The following is a 21,873-nucleotide window of genomic DNA, read 5'->3' as shown; positions in this document are numbered from 1 at the left end:
CTTCCCTCCCGGCCCGCCCTCTCCTTTCCCTCGTGGCGCCCTGGACGCCTGCGGTTGAGTGCCGCTAGCGGGGTCAGGAACCCTCGGTAGCTGGGCTCCCGGGCTCGGCTCCTGCGCTGGAGAGGCTGCACCTGGGCTGGGGAGACCCCGGCCTCCTAAATGTATCCTCCAAGCTGGGCAGGGGGCGCGTTCGCTCCGCTCTTGGTCTTCCGGGGCAATCGTCGGATTTCTCCCTCACTCGTGCATTCTCTGCCTGGGAATCACGTTGAGTCCTTGCACCCAGTTTTGCAAAATTATTTTCACTTGGCGTCAAGGGCTCCTCGGGGCGGGCAGGGAGGGAGTCGCCTGGAAGAAAACTTTCCCCGGTGCTGATCGCCCTCCCTCGCCGGCAGGTGTGCGGGGCCTCCGGCCAGTTCGAGTTGGAGATCCTGTCCATGCAGAACGTGAACGGGGAGCTGCAGAACGGGAACTGCTGCGGCGGCGCCCGGAACCCAGGGGACCGAAAATGCACCCGCGACGAGTGTGACACGTACTTCAAAGTGTGCCTCAAGGAGTACCAGTTCCGCGTCACGGCCGGGGGTCCCTGCAGCTTCGGCTCCGGGTCCACTCCTGTTATCGGGGGCAACACCTTTAACCTCAAGGCTAGTCGCGGCAATGAACGCAACCGTATCATTCTGCCTTTCAGTTTCGCCTGGCCGGTGAGTGACCCACGCAAGGAGAGAGGCCGGGCCGAAATTCGCACCCGCGCCTGCAGAGCCCTGCTCTCTCTTGCGAGAGGAATATAAGCGTCTTGACTCGGAACGCGGCGCTAACTAGGAAAGTTCTTTAGGGTGGGGGTTTAGGGAGCGACCCTTGGCAGGCCCCATCCTCGCCGCTTTTTGCTAAGCGCACAAAAGTGGGAACCCCAGATGTTATGGAGCAAAGCTCTCCGGAAAACGGGTTTAACCTTCAACTCGAAGGCCCCAGAGTAACCAACCTCCTGAGCCAGGAGATCATTACAGATGATCTTTGCTTAACCAACTAAACTTGATGCGCCGAGGAAGGCTGCTCGGCTCAGTTTTGGCCTTCGAACGCCGTTCAAATTGGCACCCACCCCTTTCCCGAGAACGGCCGGGAGGGCGGGCGTGTCCTTCCTGGAGGGTGTGGAGGGAACCCGTTTCCCGCTGCTCCCCAGGAGATTTTGGTGCGTGCGGGGGTGCGCTCGAGGCTAGGCGCAAGGGCGTGGGGGCGTCCGCGGGAGGCGGGGGGGGGGTCTCCCAGCCTTCTCAACTGCTGCCCTGGGAACCTCCGCCCCCTGTCGGTCCCTTCCTGCCCTCGCCCCCGCGTGGTGTAGCCTTGTGGCCTCACTTCCAGCGGTTCCCGGGCTCTGGAACAGCTGTGTTTGCAAACTTCCCCGGGAAGAGCGGGGGTGCACCCTCGGCCCCCGCAAGGCTTCGGGGGCGTGCCAGAGCCTGGAAGGGGAAGGCCCGCTAGAGGCAGTCCTTGGGGGTGCAAGTGAATGGACCCCCGCCCTAAAGTCACTTGAGGCCTGGGCTCCGGCTGGCAGACCCTGCCGCGAGGCCCTTGCAACATCCAGAAATGGGTGGAAGGAAGATGGGTGCGATTGCAGAAGGGGAGGAAAGGGGAAAATGTTGGTGCCCTCTGCCCTGCTCCTGCTGTCTAGGAGGCGTGGCTCATGCCAGCCTCGGGGCTTGGCCCAGCCTGTGCTAGGGGGTGGGTGGTGATGGGAGCTCAGTGCCGAGGGGAATACTCTCCACCACGTGCTCTGATAGGGTGCACTCTGCTGCCTCCTATCCGCCGGCTGGGGCTGTGATTCCCAATTTGGGGAGGGCAGGAGAGAATGTCTTCCGTGATGTGTGTGAAGCTTGTGGTGGCTCTCAAGGCCCACGTTTACAGGAACTGACGTTATAAAGTGCCCTCTGCTGTGGGGGGGGGATAAGACGGTTATCAGAAACTCGCCATTAAAAGCGGCTTATAAAAACCTGTTGTATGTGGAGTTCTGAGAATGGAGGGCTGCTTCTGTTGTGGGATTTCATTTTTACAAAGCGTGTTTATCTTGTTTGTTAATCCCCTATTAGAACTTTAAGCTAAAGAGGTTCGCCACAGTTTTAATCTGGCTGTGCCCAAGTTGACTGAATGCTGATTGCCCTTGAATGTGAGTGGAGTTTAGGGGGAATGGGCCTGCAGGTGGTTCCATCCTCCTGAGGATAAGTCCTGGAGCCCCTTGCTTTCTACAAGACCATAAAAGGAATCTTATTAGTGATGTGGAAAAGCAGCAAGCCTCGCTGAGGTTCATTTTGAAGAGTAGGGTCAGAGAACTGCATGGGTGAAAACAGGTAGCTTTGTTCTCCAGGCTGGCTGGGGAAAGTGCCCTAGAAGGTGTGTCTGTCCCCTTTTGACACTTGGCAGAGTTCTGGTTGGGGAAGGAGCGGAAGCAGCGTGTGAGGGCAGAGAGATGATTGATTTGCTAGTGCTCTTCTGTGGTTTCAGGCCCACGGGTCACCAACCATGAAATAGACTTTCTAGAATGGGGGAGACCGCAGGGGCTACACTGAGAGTGTGGTTCTTTTGAAGTTGGGCCAAATGCATGTATCACTCATAAACAAGTCTCCACCCTGCTGCCCCAAAAAGGCCAGCTGTGAAATGTAAGCTTTATTTTCCGAGAGAAACCAGAGTTTAGGTGTATTGTTTTAGTTTATTTTCTTGAGTGTGATTGGAGAAACACTAGTCAGTAACTTTCAAGAATGATTCCAGGGTATTAACTGAAGTGAAAGTATCTAGGTAGCCAAATAAGTACAGAAGTAAATAAGCACGTTTCATCCAGTCTGGTAATTAAATATTAAGTGTGTCTATTTAAAAGTGATTTCTTTGAATAGCTAATAAGTGAACTTGGTACAGATTTCAAGATATACAGGATATATGGCTTGAAAAAAATCAAACCTTGAACTTCTGGCCACCTGAACTCCCAAACCCCTAGCAGCCACAATTTCTGTTAGCTGACAGTGGAAGAGCTGTGGTTCAGAGGGCACTGTAGAAGGTCAGTTTACAAGGTCATGTAATTCATGTCTTATTTGAAGTTATTCCCCAGTTAAACAACTGTTCATGTCTGGAGAGGAAGACGAGGAAACAGTTCTGTCGGATATGAAGTATAATCCACATCCCAGTGTCCATGTGGGCAGCTCTGTGGAGGTGGGACTATCTGCTGGATAGTATCAGATTGTGTCCCACTTGGTGTCTACTGTCCCAGGCTTCTGGTACTTTTCATGGGTAGCTTCTAATTCCCATACCAATGCTGCTCCGAGGGGTTTGACTTAAAGCAGCTAGCCTGATTTATGATCTTTGCATCTGGGGACCCATGATAATATGCATAGTGAGGCAATTGGGCTCAATGGTAAATAATTTGTGAATTACCATTTATAAATCACTGAAATTATTACATTGCCCCTTCCAAACTTAGTACTAAATCCCAGTAGTGCCTGCTTATTAAAAATACCTTAGTATAATTACCACTGCTCAGCCCCAAAAGCTTTTTAGGAACTCAGAACTCCGGTTAACTATAGTGATGTATTGCTGGCCCTAGATTGAAATGAATCTAGAAAAACTTTTGGGGGAGCAATTTAGGTTTCTGGTCTCTCAGCCTCATATTTAAATGTCATTGACACTGATAAAAGGCTTGCTTGAGATCAACTTACTTTTTTAGGAAAATCCAATGAAGTGTGATTGTTGCATACCAGAGGGGTGCCAGCTTTGGCCTCCTTCACTCTTAAGGCCTGAATGAGCAGCTGCCAGGGTTTTGGGTAAATTGGATGCCACGAGGTTAATCACAATATAATTGACAAGTCCTTGCCTTTGCCTTCTGTTTCCTGGTCCCTAAGCCTTTACAGATGTGGTGGATGCGTGGAGGGGAGAGGGATGGTGTCCTCATCTAGGCCAGCTCATTTCTGCAACTAGTATGTGCAACCCATGTGGTCAGAATGGATGCAAACAACACGTGTGTACGTGCTCAGAGCAAGGGACTTTCTGCGCGTGGAGAAAAACACCCTTTGCCCTAAGATACCTGCCTCAGAGGAAAGCAATGAAATGACACGTCTGCATTGCAAAACCAGCCTTGGGGGGAAAGTAGAGCTGTGCTCACTTTGCACCAAGTGTCAGCAGCATAGCTGCTTCCTAAATGGAATCCTTATTCAGGATACTTGGCTTCTAATATTTTTTTTCTACCAAGTATAATCTTCTGTGTTTCTTCCTTGTTGTCTTGTTTCTTAGCAAATTATTCAAACCTCTAGTACTTGCATGAGTTTGCAACCCACCATCTCCCCACCCATAATTCTATTAGGGACTTTGAACATTTTTAGAGAACAGTGAAGCTTTTGGCATCAAGACCATTCAGGGAATTGGATGGGTGAGGAAGAGGCAGCGACCACTCAGGTGTGTAACCTCCCAGAACACCAGTGACCTGAATACTGCCTAAAATCTTTACAACTAAGAGTGATAAGGGACCCTTTTGATATAAGGCAAGTGGAAGGTATAGCGTCGAGGAAAATTGTTATGCATGATAAAACAAAGCCAAGGCAACAAGGAGCCTTCATGGTCTTGATCCGAATACAGGAATGCAAACAGAGGTCTTGGCTGGATTCTTAGCAGCCACTGGCCCATTGTAGAAGGGCCAGAACTTGGTTCCAATGTCAGACTTTCAAGATTCGTTACAATGTAAGAATGCATAAGCTGTGGATGTACATACAATTAGCATGGTAATCCATAAAGGCAAATATTTCTAAGAATTCCTCCCTTGGTGGACTTTTAGAGCTATGTTCCTATCCTCGCAACAACTCCTAGGTTAGGTTCGGACCTGAGAAAAGTGACACTTGGCTCCAGTTTTTGAATACATTTAACAAATTAGAACAAAACTTAAACTATTTTTCAACTTTAGGAAGATGTATTAGGATGCATGGAAAGTGATTCTTGTGCTTTCTAGAATGGTAGAGGCGGGGGTAGGGTTCTGGGTTCAGAATGTCCCACCTTTATCTTGGCTCTTGGAGCTGAGTGGTCCTGTTGTGACTTTTCTGGTTTCTGATCTCTTTATGGACTGCCTTACCCTATGGCCCTTATTTTTATAGTGCCAATGACATTTGTCACTGGCGCAATGCATGTGCAGGGAAGAAATTCCACAACATAGCTCCCAGTGGTTAGGAGTGGCACATAAATAGTCAAACATTCAGAGCCCTCTACTAGCTCAGCCCAGTTTTTATGCACTTTTGGTAAATAAGTAGAAAGGCTTCTTGTTCAGGCTTGCTCGGTGTGAACCAACAGTTGTGCTTGGCTGGCTTCTTGGTATTCTATCTATTAACCTCGCCACCCTTTTGTAACTGGTGCATTTAATTATCAGTGGGATGCTTTTCAAACAGGTAAGGGTAATGATGGGAAAGGGGGTGGGGGCTCATTGAGTCTTAAATCTGGATATGAGCTCTATGGCCCTCTTGGTGAGTCTTTGAGGTGAGCTTTCATGAGAAAGTCACCCTTTGTAACCAGATCAGACTTGATTTGAAATGTCAAACCCTGCAGACTAACTGGCTTTCTATAACTAAAAGTCTTCTTAGCTTGGAAGCCATGGGGTAGTCTTCCTTTCTCCATGTCTCACCTGGCCAAAGTTCCACGATACGTGACTTGTTTGTGTGAGCGTGTGCCCACACATGGAATCTCTGACACCTTTATTTAATGTTTGTGACTGGAATATTTTATACTCTGGCCACCCAGACGCAGGCAGGACAATAGTGTGGCCGAATTGACTGAAATGAGGATTACAGAGAATAATGTGGCCTCTCCAAAAATAATGCTAATACAGGGCCAGCAACAGGAAGCGACAGTTGAGTCAGCAGAGTACAGGGCCGCAGACAAACCCGGGGCTGAGTGCCTCTGTACAATAGCCCTGTGGGCACATGGGGCATTCCCAGGGTGTGAGTTCCTCGGGTCCGCCTGTCGCAGCAGCCTGGGGTTTTGGATGCTGCACGCGTGCCGTTTGGATGGTGGTTTGTTTGTGTCCGTCAGCTTGGCAGGACTGGAGGCAGCCACTTCTCAGGGCTTGGTTTGGCTGCCACTGTTGCCAGGAAAAGGAAGCTCCCAGCTGCCAACACAATTACCTTTGTTTCTTACATCCCCCTTCTTAATGTGGCAATTAAGTGCTTACCACTCTGCCTGGTGCCAAGGTAACCACCATGGAGTAGGATGGGTGCAGCCCATAGCCCTCCCACGGCCTCAGTGCTGAAAGCAGGAAGGAGGTGCTTGGGGGTCTCTGTGGCCCTGGGATGCCAAGACCCACCAAGGTAAAATTCCATGGCAGTCCTCCCCAAAGTTCATTCTGTAAGCTGACCATTCTCCCTCCTGCTGCATGAGAATGAGAAGCGCTGCTATGTCACAGCCAGATTTCCTTGGGCCTAGAGCTGGGAAGAGGCAGAAATGATTCACTCTGCAAATTTAGACCGAAGGTCTTTTAGCTATGCACCCCTCCTGCTTTGTCCCCAGGCCATTTTTCTGGGCAAACTTAAGGGGAAAAAGTTGAAAGCCAGGTGACTGTTTTATGTCTTATAGTCTGAAACCAAGAAAACTCAGGTATTTTTTGCTGTTTATTCTTTGTGTGGGTTTTGGATTTGAACTCGTTAAATTTGAACACTCACCCCTCTCCTTCCTTGGTACCCCTGTCTAAGAACTTTGGAAGGCTTGCAGACTCTGCTGGGGGTCAGATTTGCAGTGGCTAATTGGGTGTGACATGATCATAGCAGATTGCTAATTTTTCAGCTTGTTACCACACTTTGGCATAAGTTGTGCATGGTATGGATCTTGGTATGGATCTTGGAGTCTAGATGTGTATTCTGGGATGTACAGAGGTCAAGCGTGGGCCTGGGAAAAATTAAAGTTCCCTAGCAACTAATAATCATTGTCAAATTATCTTGATTGTCAATCTATAGTGGGGATGGAGTGGGTGGTAAGAGTGCCTCTTAAGAGAGGCCTTGAAAGGGAATCCTTTTCTCTGAAGGTTGGGCAGGAGAAATCCTCATAGCCCTGGAGGTAAATCCTAGAACCATAAACCCTTCTCTGAAACAAGGGAAGAAAAGGTCCAAGACTCTCTTTTTTTTGGCAGGGCTTTTTTTTTTTTTTTTTGGCGGGGTGGGGGGGGGGCAACCCTGCATTCAACCAGCCATCATCCCATATCTCTACCTTCAAGAAGGCAGTTTATAGAAAATCATGACACACAGCATCTAGAATTCTGTGCCACTCTCTTCCTCCGGAGGGGCAGTGTTGGTCAGCAGCTTCTGAGGTCTTTCCACTTCTGGCGAGGATAAGCCTGGTAGACAGCTTGGTCTTCCAAGTTCATGTGCAAGACCAAGGATGCCTTCCTTTTTGAGCATGAAGCAGAGTTAATGCTGCCACACCTGCTCAGTCCTGGGACACTTTTCCTCTCAGTGATACTTGGAGGTATTATGTGTTTAGCACTTATACAAGTCTGTCAAAACTCTGGGTATCAACACATCTAATCAGGATTAATTACAGCAATATGTGGAAGTGAAGAACGTGGGTCTCAACGTGACCAGCAAATGAAGGGCTTAATTATACAGAACCAGTGCCACATCTGGCCTCATTTTGACTTGGCTTGCCTCAAATCAGTATTGAAATAATTTCTTGCTACTCTCAGGGAAGAGTCTTGTAATTTGTAGGAATTCCTAGGAAACTCAGAGGCTGTAGATAAGGTGTAACTTTCAAAGTATTGACGACGACAACAATGGGTTTGGACCTGTGGCCACTCATGGGAGAGGGCTGGGTGTGTGCCCCAGCTTGCCCGGCTTTGCTTGCCTTTCTGAGCATTTTCCCACAGTTATCAGTGAACGAAATGGAATCCTTCTCTGCTTTGAGTATGAAACATATTTCGGCTGAATTCCAAGGCAGGGTCTATCACAAGATATTTTTATATTCAGAGATGGCCTGCTGTGTCACTGTGAGCAGTAAGCTTGTCTTGAGTTATGAATGAAACTTTTTCCCCCCACCCCTGTTTTTGCCTTCACTTTATAGGCACTTTTTCTTGGCATTTCTGGTGGCATGGCATTATTTGATCAGTATGTGCTACTATTTCCTATAAGTATCTGCCAGTGAGTGACAGCACAGGGGTACGTAAAGAGAGGGCTCATGTGCCTTTTCTCCCAACTACCTGTGGATATATTTCTCCAGTGCCAAGATAGCGGAAAGTTTATTTAAACCCGAATGTTTTGCGAGACTGACCTCATTCTAAATTACAAATGAAGATTTGAGTAAAAGTGGGAATTTGCTAATGGCTTGGGTTTGGGGGGAGGGGGGATTCTGAGGTAATCCTGGAAGATAAAAGACACCTTCAGTATAATAGCTGGCACCCTGCCAGTGGCCAGGGAATTCTTTTAGTGAACTCTGATTATTCCTGGAATGTTAGATCTTATTGACAGATAAGTTCATCAATAAATAGAACGCTCAGATGTGTGGTTACTTCTCCCTTTTGTACTTTCTTCCTTTCCCAGAGTCTGCCCCCCACGTACCCCAAGTTAGGTTGCCGCCTTTGTCTTGGGAGTCTCTTTGCACCTACCCCCTCCTGCTTCATAGAGCCACCTGATACTTGTGGGAGCATAGATGGTCTCACACAGACAGGGCTTTGAAAGGGGTTCTGAAAAGGAAAAGGGGGCCTCTCTGGGGACTGCCCCACTGGGGCCCAAAGTGTAACCTTAGCAGTACCCGGCCCTCCTCTGGATGGGGCCCCTCCCCCAATACTACAAATACCTAGTTACATTAGCTTAGAATAAATTCTTTGTGTTTTTCTTATGCACTAGAATTAGATTGTGGAAAGTTTTCAAAAACTATGCTAAGCGTTAACTTATAGGGAGGTGGTGTTGCCTGATGACTTCTAACTGCCTGCACGATGAACACAGTGACACACCCCCCCTCCCCCTGCCAGGAGTAAGGAAACAACCTGGGGTGGATCTGGAGGGGGAGGGGAGTTTGACAGCAAACAATATCATATTGGCTTTATGGTTTGGTTTAGCGGAGTGTGCAGGGAAGCCAAGAAAGTATGACATTGAGAGCTGACCCCTATTTCAGAACACTAAGTGTCGTTTATCTGTTTGCAGAGGTCCTACACTTTACTTGTGGAGGCGTGGGATTCCAGCAACGACACTGTCCGTAAGTATCACAGCAAAGGATTTATCTCTAAGCGTGTGTTTCTGGAATTGCAGTGCTCGGCATAACAGTGCCTGTCAGAGCTGGAAATGTCTCCTGGGTGCCTCAAGGAACTTCTACCACCCTCTGCCATCTGTCCCCCACCTCCTGGGATGAACCTTTCAATAGAGTCTTCTATAACTTCCCCTAGACTTTTCTCTTAGAATATTAGGTAGCCAGGACAGATTCCCAGTTAACTCAGTCCCTGAATATGGTACCTAGATTATCTTTGGGATAGAGATCTTAATGGTTTTACAACTTTAAAACCTTGTAGACTGCTAAAGGATCAAAGTAGTGACTTTTTAAAAGTCCATTTAAACTTTAAGTGAGTGTTTAATCTCTCATCAGAAAGATAAAGCAGGCAAAGGTGGCACTGGGCTCTAAAGACCGACCTTGAATTTCACTTGGTGGGCAGGTGAGCTTCCAGCCGGTCAGGGTTTCCCACACTGCCCAGGACAAACCTTTCATTGAAGTGGAATTCCAGAGCCTCCCAGCCATTACACTTGCCTTGTCCCCTTCTGAAAGATGACTCTGCTTTTAGCACAAGTTGCTTTTCAGAGTAGCTAGAGGTGGGTTTTGGTGGGGAAGAAATGGAGGGTGTCTATGAAAATGACAGTAGTCTGGCTTATAACTAGTCTTTGCTCTTTATTGTAACTTCAAAAATATATTTTCCCTCAAAACTGTGAGTTCCCTTTTTTGTCAGCAGGCTCTGGGTGGTTGTCATTGGAAAATTTGATTCACACTGAAATCTTAGTTGCACAGGAGAAGGGTTGATCCAGCTTGTCTTTGCCCTCCATTCTCCTCTGAATATCTTATCCCTTTCGTTTCTCTAGGTTGCCGACCCTTTCTTTGTGTTTTTGCTGCTAATAATGTTCACCCCCCCCCCCGCCGCCCCCTTTTCTCGCTTTGGCATCTGAAGTCCAGATCTGGACTTCCTCCCCGTGGGGCACCCGTGTCCCACGGAGCTGTAGTAGGCAGGGCGTGTGTAACCAGCCTTGGTTGTATGTAATGCCAGTCAGGGTCATAGACACCTGTTTGTTCTCTCCTCCATCTCCTGCCACAGATGTTGGGATTGTGTGAATAGTTAGGATTGTGTGAACGTTATGTCATTGTGACCTGCTTACAATGGTAACTAAGCATTGGGAAGATGGGGGTGGAGAGAAGGAGAAATAGGTTCTTCAGATATATTCTGGTGCAGACCCTTGTTCTCCTGCCCCTCCATTTTAGATATTAAAACAGTTTGGTAGAATGAATATCACTGAGGCTGATCCTGGCTCAATGTAAGAGCTGGGTTAGGACACCTATGAGGGTGTGCAGGGGACTACCTGGGCCTTCCATCACCCCACAGGTCAGGTGGCTGCTCCCCTAGGAAGCCACTGGCCATATAGAGCTACCCACAGTTGTCTGAATGTTTGGGTAGCCCCATCCAGAGTTCTGGGCATCTCACCTCTTGCTGGAGGTGTGACCAAACCCCTGGAAGGACCCACGGAAGACATGGGGTAGATTAAAGGGCTTTCTGACCTCTGATCCTGAAAAGAGGGGTTGCCATAGAATGCCCATTGTAGATCGTCGATGCCCAGCGAGAAGGGATGGGAGTTTGCTGGGAGTGCCTTATCTACTTGCTTTTTCAGCCTCTCTTAATGCTTCCAAGTTATTGAATTCAGCACATTCAAATCCAGATTTGACATCTTCCTTTTTCCAAAAGCAGATTCTGCCTAGGGCCCTTGGTGGATGATTGGCACCAGCATCTGAACACCCAGTACTGTAAACCAAAAATCAGGAAGGCATCCTGTGTACCTCTGTCTTAGCATCCATATCTAATTCACCTCCAAGTTGTAAAAATATTCAACACATCGCTAGAATCCTGCTGCCTTCGGCATCTCTCCTGCCATTGCCCTGGCCCAAGTCACCATCTGTTGATGCCTGAACTCTTAAGAGTAGCGACTGAATTAGTCCACCCATATCTACTCTGGTCTGCCTCCAGTGCTTTTCTTTCTCTTGCCATCCTGGTCTTTTCAGAGCATAACCCTTAATTGTTACCTTGACTAAAAGCTTCCTGTTGCTCTTGGGACAAACCTTTGTGGCCCACAAGGCCTCGCACAGCCCAGCTTTGTCTCCTCGCCAGCTCCATCTTACATGCCACATTGTCATCCATCATTTGTATTTTAGTAATACCCCCACTAGTCACCTTTGTGGCCTCAAATGCATCACATTCTCTCCTGTCTCAGAGCCTTTGCACATGCTGTTCACTCTGCCTGGAATGTTTTGCTTTTTTTATTCTCTTCACCCTCTGTCCCTCCCAAAGGACTGTATATTCCATGAGGGGAGCTGCTGAGGAGGTATAGCAACTTGAATGGAGTTGCTGCTCTTAGGGATCCAAACATGTTGCAGACATCTTGGCTTCAGGTTAGAGGCAGAAATCTGAGTTTTGGAACAGAGAATCTCACATCAGCTGTGCAATGAACCCTCAAGCAGAGCCTGACCCAAATGAAGCCCGGGTGCTAGTCATGTCCTAGAAAGTATTGTCTAAGGCTGGCCCTCCTGTCATCAGTTCCCCAAGGTCGTTTCTATTACATTTCAGAACTGCAGTATATAAGGATACAAATTTATCTTTTTTTGTCCCAGAGTAGATGGCTTCAGTTTATTATACTGCTAAATCGATAAACACAAACCGGCATTCTAAGACCAGATTTTTCTTATAGCTTAGCCGTGGCTAAAGCTCCTGTCTAGGTGTGTAGGTTGCTGAAGTCCTGGGGTTATGCTCGGACTTGCCTCTCATTACCTTCTTGGCTTGCAAGGCCGTCGTGGTTCCTGTGTGCTCCACCTTCATGCAATTGGAAGATGAAAGAAGGCCTGGTGACATCTTTTTCCAGTCATGAGGCTGACCTACCAAGTGAACTACCCCAGATACATTTATAATTGCCCCAAGCTGATAGGAAGTGCAATTCAGGTGGCGGTAGCTTAGAAGAAGCAGGCAGCAAACTTGCTGTCTGTAACCCAGATGCCAGAAAGCATATCATAGATACACTGGCCTCTCTGCCTGTCGGCTGTTAGGAAAAAATCTGTCAGGCAGGAGTGAAGTTAGTTATACAGATCTATCTGTTCACCCCATTGAGGATTCTGAAATGATCACGTTATAGCATTTCTTCCTGGGAATTAGTAGAGAGTATACTAAGCTATTGAAAACGCAATGTCAGCCTGTACCTTTTGGCCTAGACTCTTGTCTGAATTGTTTGTTGTTGATACCTGCCCGAGAGAAGCTGGAAGCCTTTGAGCCATGGCAAGTGTGTTTAAATAATTCCTTTATTAAGATCTCATAATCACATGGTAATAGCACAGTATACTTTTTAATTGAACCAGCAGAGCAAACACAGTTAATGGAGGGACATTTTTGTCATTCTTTGGCCTGTGTTTATTTGTAAAACTTAAGTTAGTAAAGTGTTTTCTGCAAGTAGTCCTGTGCGTGCTGGGGTGTAAGTCTGCAGGTATGTGGGCTTGTTCAAGGCTTGTCTTGCCCACATGACAGTTAAAGAAACCCAGAGGGTAAATGCTGGGGTGATGTTGGAAGTGGAGTGTGGATGAAGCCAGTCAGGCGCAGGCGTTCCTTCTCTCCTGGTCACCTGTAGGGTTTGTGTAGCCTTGTAAATGAGCGCAGGCCCTGGGCCTAGAAAAACAGGGGCGTGGGTGGGTAGGAATCACAAAGACATTGCAAGTAGGTCTTAACATGGTCTCTCCAAGGTGGCCTTGAATTTGACAAGGTGGTGGAAGGTTGGTGCTGGCAGGTTTAAGAAAACAAACAAAAGACCAGGCTAGGGTGCTGACTTAGTGCCTTGCTTTCTTTTCACAAACCTCCAGTGAACTCCTGGCACCTGGTGTTTGGAGTTATTTTAGTACCTGTCTCTTCTCAGGTTAGATTATAAGTGGCCCCAGGGCAGGGACCACTTCTGTTCCTCCTGAGAGCTGCTTGAGCCCCGGGCGTGTTTATTTTCCTCAGTAGGCACTCTTTAAGGAGCATGACTTGCCCCCCCCCCACCTTCCCCCCCACCAAATTAAAAAAAAACCTCTATCTACCTGCCTCTGAACTGGGGTGAATTCTTTTCCTATCTGCCTTCTAGGCAAAGGCGAAAGGTGAAATGCATCAAGCTTGTAGATTGCTATTTAAATGCCAGCTTAAAAGTTGGTAAAGTTTATGATTTTTAAATAAACATAACTCATTGGCTTCCAGTGCAGAGTTTGGAATTAGAGTCTTTCTGAAGTAAGACACAAAACTCTAAAAACCAGAAGAGTAAGATTGGTAACCTTGACCTGGAATAAGGAAATTTCTTGATGAGCAGCATTCCATAGGGGGTTTCTTTCTATAATATGTAAAGAGCTTTTGCAAATCAGTATCATCAGCAATGCAGTAGAAAACTTGATAAAAGAAATAGGTGACAGTTCATAGGAACAGAAACAAATGGTTTTGTAAACATGTGAAAGGAGGCTCACCATCACTTAATTAAATGCTAATTATAACAAGAGAGACTTTACCTATGAGGCAAAGATCAGAAAGTTTGATAAGAGTGTTAGGAAACAGTTTCCTGTGCTGGTAGGAGGATAGATTGACAGGTCTTTATTCACTATAATTTGGTGTTGTCAAGCAGAAGTGAATTGGCTGTGTACATCCTGCTTGAGTCAGCACTTCCATTTCTAGATTTTCTTATTAGAACCACACATGGGCAAATGTGTTCAAGAATGTTCATTGTGGCTTTGCTTACTAGCCAAAGGCCAAAACAACCTAAATGCGTATATGTTGGAGCTAGGTAAATTATTTCATTGTGCTTCTAGACAGTGAAATACTATGCATCCATTGAAAGGGTAAATAAATGGTAACAGTGGTTGCCTCTGGGGACTTTTCATTTTCTGCCCCTTTGTACTGTCTGAATTTTGTACCATGTGTATTTATTAAAAATAGTGACAATGATCAGGAAAGAAGGCTATCTGATGGGAATGTTAGTGCAGTTAATCTTTTTTTTTCCTTTGCCTCTAGAACCTGACAACATCATTGAAAAGGCTTCTCACTCGGGCATGATAAATCCCAGCCGACAGTGGCAGACGCTAAAGCAGAACACAGGGGTTGCCCACTTTGAATACCAGATCCGTGTGACGTGCGATGACTATTACTATGGGTTCGGCTGCAATAAGTTCTGCCGACCCAGAGATGACTTCTTCGGACACTACGCCTGTGACCAGAATGGCAACAAAACTTGCATGGAAGGCTGGATGGGCCCTGAATGTAACAATGGTGTGTGGGTGGGTTAACCAGCTCTGGGTGTCTGTCGCTTTTGGGGGTCAAGTTCTCACCTCACCTGTACTTGGGTGTTATCTCAGGTGGGGTGAAATTTTGGCTTTTTAATATGCCTAAAGCACACAGCTGTTGAGCATAGGAGATGCTATTGATGCCCCATGCCCCAGCTGCTCTGAGAATTGGCTGCTAACAGCTCACAGCTGCTTCTCCTCTGGAGCATTGTCCTTGGCCAAACAGGAGCCTCTGCATGTCGGTTCCCTCCATCTCACAATCTGTGAATCACTGACATAGGGGTACAAAGGCCAGTCCCCTTTGCCTTAACTCTGTGCTACAATTCATACTCAGCAGCTTCCCCTGGGATCACAATGAAGCCAGACCAGCTGAGACCACATTCTTGCTCGGTTCCTACCTCTCCTGTCCTTAGCCCCTTTCTCCTATACCCAAATCGCCTTTTCAGGCTGTGCTTCTAAATAACCTGACCCTAAAACGGATGCCCAGTGAGAATGAGTTACCCCAGTCAGTGTCAGAACAGAAGATCCTGTAAGAAATGATAGCCCCTGAGCTCAGGGTTGCTTTATGGCAGGTTTTCACTGGGTTTCTTTTGACACTGTTGCATTGAGGAGGGGGCAAGTGGTGAGCCTGAGCTTTCCTGCTTGTGTAGCATTGAACCCATCCACAGCAGCACAGGTATGCCTTGGAGGTGCTGTATTTCAGTTCCAAGCCACCACACTAAAGCAAGTATTGCAATAATTCCAGTCATAATCTTTGCTGGGGGAGGATCTTGCCTTCAATTTACATACAAAATCTGTGAAGCACAAAAAGAGAAGTGCGATGAAATGAGATCTGCCTGTATAAGTTTTAGATGTGCTACATCTACTGTCCCAGCTCCTTTTAGAATTTAGTGAATTATCGCATTCACAGATATTCACAGAATTATCTGGTTTTTACCTTTACGAAGCTTGTAAGTCAGGAAATTGATGGGTAATTTTAGTTAACTCTAATAGATCCTTACGAACATTCTCTTTCAAGATAAATTTGAATTAAAAACGAATTTTCGAACTGTGATTGAGGAGCAGGACAGAGAGAAGAATTTACAGGTCTCCTGGGAATTACTGCTTAGGTAACTGGAAATGAGAGTTTTAAAAGGATGATGTTTCTGAGATCCAGATGAAAGTCAGAATTGATAAAACATATTTTAAGCAGTTGGTATTCTAAAAATAAGTAACAGTTAATTAAAAATTATTCGGTTTGTTCAAATTTTTTTTTTAAAGGAAGCAGAATTGCTTTGCCCAAGATCTGGTCACTGAGTTAGCCAAATGATGGCAGCCTGATTGGCTTCGTTACTCCCATGGGATTTTTGAGCCATCAGGCATTTGGCGGGAGTGGGCGGGGAGAGGGGTTAAGGAGGCAGGGACTCATCTGAATGTTCCCTGATGGGACAGAGTGGGTGAGGTGAGGAAGGATTACATCTAATTTTCTTTTGGCAAGGGTGGGAATTGACAAGGGAGCAGGGTAGCTATTGTTTGGAGAGACTGGATGAAGATCCCCTTCCCCCATCAACTTGCCTGCATTTTTGTCCCCAAACAGTATCATGTTTTGAGGATCTGCTAGCGTGGCCTTGAAGTTTAAAGCTGGATTTGTTATTTGGGCACCTCCCATCTTCCTCTCCTTATGATGGGCTTGATATGAGATCTCTTAAAATCATGGATTTTGTAGGCTTAATGTATGAGGCTATTCTCATGGCGGTGGCGGTACAAGAATCAGGCAGTGTGCTGACACATCCTTCTGTTTTTTACAGCTATTTGCCGACAAGGCTGTAGTCCAAAGCATGGGTCTTGCAAACTCCCAGGTGACTGCAGGTAAATGACTAAACTGTTTTTTGTTTTAACAATTATTTCTTTAATGCAAAAAGAGGATTTTATTGTGAATGTTTCTTTGGAGAACAAGAAAAGCTTTAAAAAAAATTCCAATAGGCACATCCAAGGCTTATTAAATTATACCAGCTGTCCAGTGGAATGCACACACTTCTCAGAAAAAAAAGGAAACTTATGGGCATAGTCAGTAGCCTCATGTAGTAACTGTTCTGTAAATTGATAACACGTTTTTGTAATCTTCCCTATAACGTGCTAATGGAGTAGATGGAAGGATGTGGGTATGTTTCTTTGCGTCTCTGCCCCTGCCCCGGTTTCCGTCTCCCAACCCTCCCCCACTTTTCCCATCAATAGGGGAAAGTGGAGCATTCTTTAGAATGGGATTAGTACAATCTCCTGGCCCCTTTGCAGGCGGGAGACAGGCCTGTGCTGAGAGGTTAATGGCTGTGCTGGAATCTTGTCAGTTGAGCCTGATGAATGTAGACTTTGCTGCTGGCCTTTGAAGTCTGTTCTTTTATGGTCCCAGACAATGCAGAAGCCAAAGGGAGACCTACCCCGACTGCTTCCTGATTACAGTTTTTGGAACTCCTTGAAATGTACATTATACCAATTTGGGAAAGGCTTGCTTTGAGAAATATTGTCGGTCCTGTGGCATTTTGACCCAATCTCATAATTTACTCTTCTTCCTCATATCTTAAGAATTAGCAGATTTAATGTGACACCAACTGGGGCCGGGTTGGGGGGGGAGGTCCTTTGGGCCTGCCTCTTTTGCCCCCAAAGCTACCCTGGTTTGAGCCAAGGAAAGCTTACAACACATAGTCTAAACCAGTGCATCTCAAATTAATGTCACATGGAGTGCTTGTCACAATGCAGATCCTGAGTCCATAGGTCTGGGGTGGGCCCAAGTCTCTGCATTTTTAACAAGCTCCTAAGTGATGCAACTCTTGCTGGTGGGACCATACTTTGGGAATCACTGTCCCCAAATTTCAGTACTTCCAAGTGTAATTCTCCAAATTACCAGAACTATCAAAATGCAGATTCCTGGGCACCAACAACCCTATACCCATGAATCTGCACTGGCCCAGGAATTTGCATTTTGACAAGCCAACCACGTGATTTTGCTCCTCTGTAAATGTTGCAAACTGCTGTTTGACAGAATTATCTGTGGCCTTTAAGACCCCATCACTGCATCTGTTCCCCTCCCATGCAGTGGGGAGCACTGGGCTCTGAGGCTTGAAGCCGGAGTAGGAATGAAGGCAGCTGGAAGTAAAATAAAAAACAGGTTGACCTGAAAACGTCTCTTCTACACGTCAGAAAGATAAGAGATTTTCTGGAAGGCTGAGGGGGTTTGCATACTACTAACGCCTGTTGGTGGCGGCTGACTATAGTATTTAACAGCATTGCTGTCAAACGTTGAGCAGGCACCCACCTCCTTTAACTGTTCGTAATTAAGGGTGTTCTGGAGAAAGTCAGATCAGCACTGCTATTAGTGACTCTGGTCTTGCTCTGCACTCAGATGAGTATCAGCGGAGGCCAGCCACGATTTCTGCAACTGTCATCAGAATAAACACACGACTGCTCAGGGGAGGGCCCTCCCAGCCAGAACAACAGGCTTTGTTTCCAGAATTTAGCCCTTTCTCTTTCGAAGTCTTAACCTCCCACTCCCTGCCCAGACACGCACCAGTGTTCTTATTTACTTAAGGTGCGACTTTCCCACACGTCATTTGCATAGTCTTTCTGCCCATCTCCTTCTCCCTCCTTTGAATGAAAATCAAGACAACCTTCTAGCTGAGGAAGTTCCTGCCTGCTCCAGGAATAGTTCAATGGCGAGTTATCTGTAAGTTGTCTTTCCGAGTATGTATTACACAGGTGTTTTTCTCTCCCCCCACCCCCGCTCCCCCTCACTTCACATGAAAAACCTTTACCGGTTTTGTTGTTCCCAAGTAGACTTAGAGGCCTTTTCCTGGGCGCATATGCTTGCTTTATTGCAAGCCTGCCAATAATATCAAACTTAGTTATGAATCATCACATGAGGAAAGTCACTTCAATTTCTCATGAGAACCTTAATCATATACTATTAAACTGGGATAACTTTGTGATGCCTCTTTCAGGGTCACTATTTTTATTTGTTTTCTTTTGAAGTCATCCATGGCCTCTTGTGGTTCCTTTTTATGCTTGAGGATCCAGCTTTCATTAATTAGGAGATGATGTTGGGTCCTCAGCTGCCTCCTTTTTTATTAGACAAATTGAAGAGATGTAGGGATCCTTCATTTGGAAGGGAATAAAAGATGATACAAATATTGCTGTTCCCAAATCAGTTTCCTCTTAATATCTTTCAAGCTAAGAATATGAATATCAATCTTTAATTGAATGCCCCCTACCTCTCACCAACTTGAGTGTCCAATTTTTAAAAAATTCTACCAGCTGATTTATTTTGCTCTTATTTCGTTCCTTTAGTCACTTGTCATTAAGACTGATGTTTCGTTTTACATAAACCAAGATCCTTTGTCAGATTAATTTTAAACCACACACCTTGGTCATTCTTTGTACAGGGCTGTGCATGGCTTGTTGGTAGAAGTTAGGAAGTGGTTACTTGGTACTCTTAGGGGTTAAGTTGATTCTCAGCCATGGGCGATTAGCTATTAGCTGGATCCCTATAATTTTCCCATGACAAGGATTTGCTAGCCTGCCTTCAGCTCTCTGGAAACCAAAAGCCTTTCCTTCTTGGGGGTGCTTGTTTTCCAGAGTTACAGCTGAGCGGCTTGCGGTGGGGGTGGGGATTGGTTCTGACCATGGCTTTTCCCAGGTCCCCCTTATGGAAATATTTGCTATTTCCTCAGTGACCCCACCTTCATTCCACCGTCAGGCCTTCCCCCACACCCCCTCCTATTTGTGAAAGCTTGATTTTTGAGAAGGCAGTTAAAGTTTCAGAGGGCTTGAAACTTGAGGGGTGAGTGGTTGAGACCCTGCCCTCTCTCCCACCCCAGGTGAGGGTTTATGTTTGTGTTTTTGTTTGGGGATCAAAGGCACCATTTGGCCTCGAAAGAGTCCGATTAATGAGGCGCTTATAAAGGAAACTCGACTCCCTTCCCCAATACCAGATAAACTGAGTTGACCTTTTTTCCTTTTCTTTTTGCAAAGTGAGAAATAACTAAAAATTAGATTAGCATAAGTAGCCAAGGTAGTAGGTCATAAATTATCTATGAAATTGATTGAGAACTGTTGCTTCTTTCACCCTTTCTGCAGAAATGGGTTCAGGGATCCTACCGTCATCTTTGCCAAAGGAGGTGCCCCTTTTCCCTCCTCGTTTGATTTCATAATGTCTCATCGTTAGGCAGTTTCCTGCCGCACTTGGTGTCTTGTTGCATTTTTTGCACCGGGGTCATGACTTGCTGTGTAGACAAAGAGCGGAGCCAAGCTGCTGTGTAAAAATGGCCCGAAGTGCTGCATTTGGGGAGACTTTCACATGGCTATTGTTGTCACCAGAGTGTCCTTCCTTTTTCCTTTCCCTCTATAGTCTGACCTGGGATTGATTTATTCCATCCTCGGCTCATTCCTGTGAGCCTGAGAAGAGTGTCTTTGTGTGAAGGGCAGCCCCACACTGGCCTCTTCCCAAACAGCCCTCGCTTTGTCATGAGTCGCCTGGGAGGGAACCTTGGCCCAACTATGAAAATGTTTGTTTAGAGGGAGCCCCAGACAAACCTTGAGAGTCTCTCATCCTGTCACCAAAAATGAAACAAAACAGAAAAGTCCTGGACTTTGCAGGCTTGTCTTTTAATGGCACAGACCTTCCTGAATGTTCTAGAGGCTAACAGGGGGGTGTGCTGTCTGTCTCCAGGTGCCAGTATGGCTGGCAGGGCCTGTACTGTGACAAATGTATCCCGCACCCAGGGTGCGTCCATGGCACCTGTAACGAGCCCTGGCAGTGCCTCTGTGAGACCAACTGGGGCGGTCAGCTCTGCGACAAAGGTATACCCCTCAGGGTTGGGACTGTTGTTGGTTGGAGATCTTGGGAGGAGCCTGAGGTCTTAAGGATAGGACAGCAGTAATTTGATTTTTTTTTTCTTTATTTTTATTTGCAGGGGCTTTTTATTATGAATCTGTTTAAATTTGCCTTTAATGCTATGGTTTGGGTTTTTTTTCTTTTTATTGAGGTATAATTGACATACGATATATTAGTTTCAGGTATACAACACAATGATTTGACATTGTTTGCATTGTAAAATGGTCACCATAATAAGACAGGTTACCATCTGTCACCTTACAAAGTTAGTACAATACTGAGTATAGTCCTCATGCTGTGCAGTACACTCCAGGGCTTCTGTTTCATAACTTCCGGTTTTTAAAAGAGGGATGGTGCAGGAGTGCAGTGGGTTGGCTGTCTTTACGTATTTAAGTGACTGGCTTCTTTGGGAACTTTTTGGTAGATCTCAATTACTGCGGGACTCACCAGCCGTGTCTTAATCGGGGAACTTGTAGCAACACGGGTCCTGACAAATACCAGTGTTCCTGCCCTGACGGCTATTCAGGACCCAACTGTGAAATTGGTAAGTAGTCCAAGCAGCATGAGACCCCTTTGTTGAATATTTTTGTACACTTGGCTTAAATATACTTAAGAATATGTATGACTTACTGTTGAATTATACACTTGAAACTTACTGGATTTTATTAACCAATGTCATCATAATTAAGAAAATAATGGGAAGAGTAAAAAATACATATGTATATTTAAGGACTCATAAAAAGATGAACATATCCTCCAAAGCTAAGACTAGTTATCCCAGCAGTTCTGTGGGTCTTTGAAACTTTCTTCACGTCACTCACACATTTTGTGTGATGCTGACTAGCATGGGAGGTGGTGTGTTTGCAATGTGGTGACCCCAGCTCTGAGGTGCCTTGGAATGTGGCTGGAGACAGCTTATTGAGAAAGATGACTTCCATTCTTCCCTAGACATGGCATGGTTATATCACACGCTTGCTTTTAGTTTTTGAAATGAGCTTTAGCTGGTGGCCCAGGTGAGGGATTTGGATGTGGGGAGAGGGTGTAGGTAGCAAGAATCAACATCCCTCACCAACTGCCATCTGGGTTTTGCAGCAGAGCATGCCTGCCTCTCTGATCCCTGCCACAACAGAGGCAGCTGCAAGGAGACCTCCCTGGGGTTTGAGTGTGAGTGTTCTCCAGGCTGGACGGGACCCACCTGCTCCACAAGTAAGTTCAGGCTTTCTAGAGGATCATTGTGTTGAGATACAGGGTTGAGGCAGATTCCTGGACTCGTGAACCCATGTGAGGTCTAGGTGATGTGTCTGTTTTGGTGGGAGGGGGTGGATGTAGTCAGGCTTGGGGGGAGTCTGGCTTGAGCTTCCTGAATTTGCATTTGGAAGTCCCTGTACCCTAGCTGCTAAGTTAGCACATGTGTGTCTGCTACGGGAAGAAACTTCCTCACGGCATAGCTCCTCATTTTGCTGTGCCCACTGGAGCTCTGCCTTCTCCAA

At 46.3% G+C, this 21,873-nt stretch overlaps 1 protein-coding gene across 2 annotated transcripts in view; it reads left to right on the top strand.

Moving 5' to 3' along the window:
* Positions 1-21,873, top strand: part of JAG1 (jagged canonical Notch ligand 1) — a 35,825-nt gene that overhangs the window by 608 nt on the left and 13,344 nt on the right. For both annotated transcript variants that reach the window (XM_016138108.2, XM_016138107.2), the window contains exons 2-8: positions 393-698; positions 9,138-9,189; positions 14,252-14,506; positions 16,308-16,368; positions 20,219-20,349; positions 20,808-20,927; positions 21,476-21,589. In XM_016138108.2, coding sequence (XP_015993594.1) covers positions 393-698; positions 9,138-9,189; positions 14,252-14,506; positions 16,308-16,368; positions 20,219-20,349; positions 20,808-20,927; positions 21,476-21,589 — 1,039 coding nt within the window. The remainder of the gene's footprint in view (positions 1-392; positions 699-9,137; positions 9,190-14,251; positions 14,507-16,307; positions 16,369-20,218; positions 20,350-20,807; positions 20,928-21,475; positions 21,590-21,873) is intronic.

This window comes from Rousettus aegyptiacus, unplaced genomic scaffold (assembly GCF_014176215.1).
Source record: "Rousettus aegyptiacus isolate mRouAeg1 unplaced genomic scaffold, mRouAeg1.p scaffold_m13_p_12, whole genome shotgun sequence".
NCBI classification, from domain to species: domain Eukaryota; kingdom Metazoa; phylum Chordata; class Mammalia; order Chiroptera; family Pteropodidae; genus Rousettus; species Rousettus aegyptiacus.
Note: the sequence above shows the minus strand (reverse complement) of the source record. Positions and strands in the feature narration are given on the sequence as shown.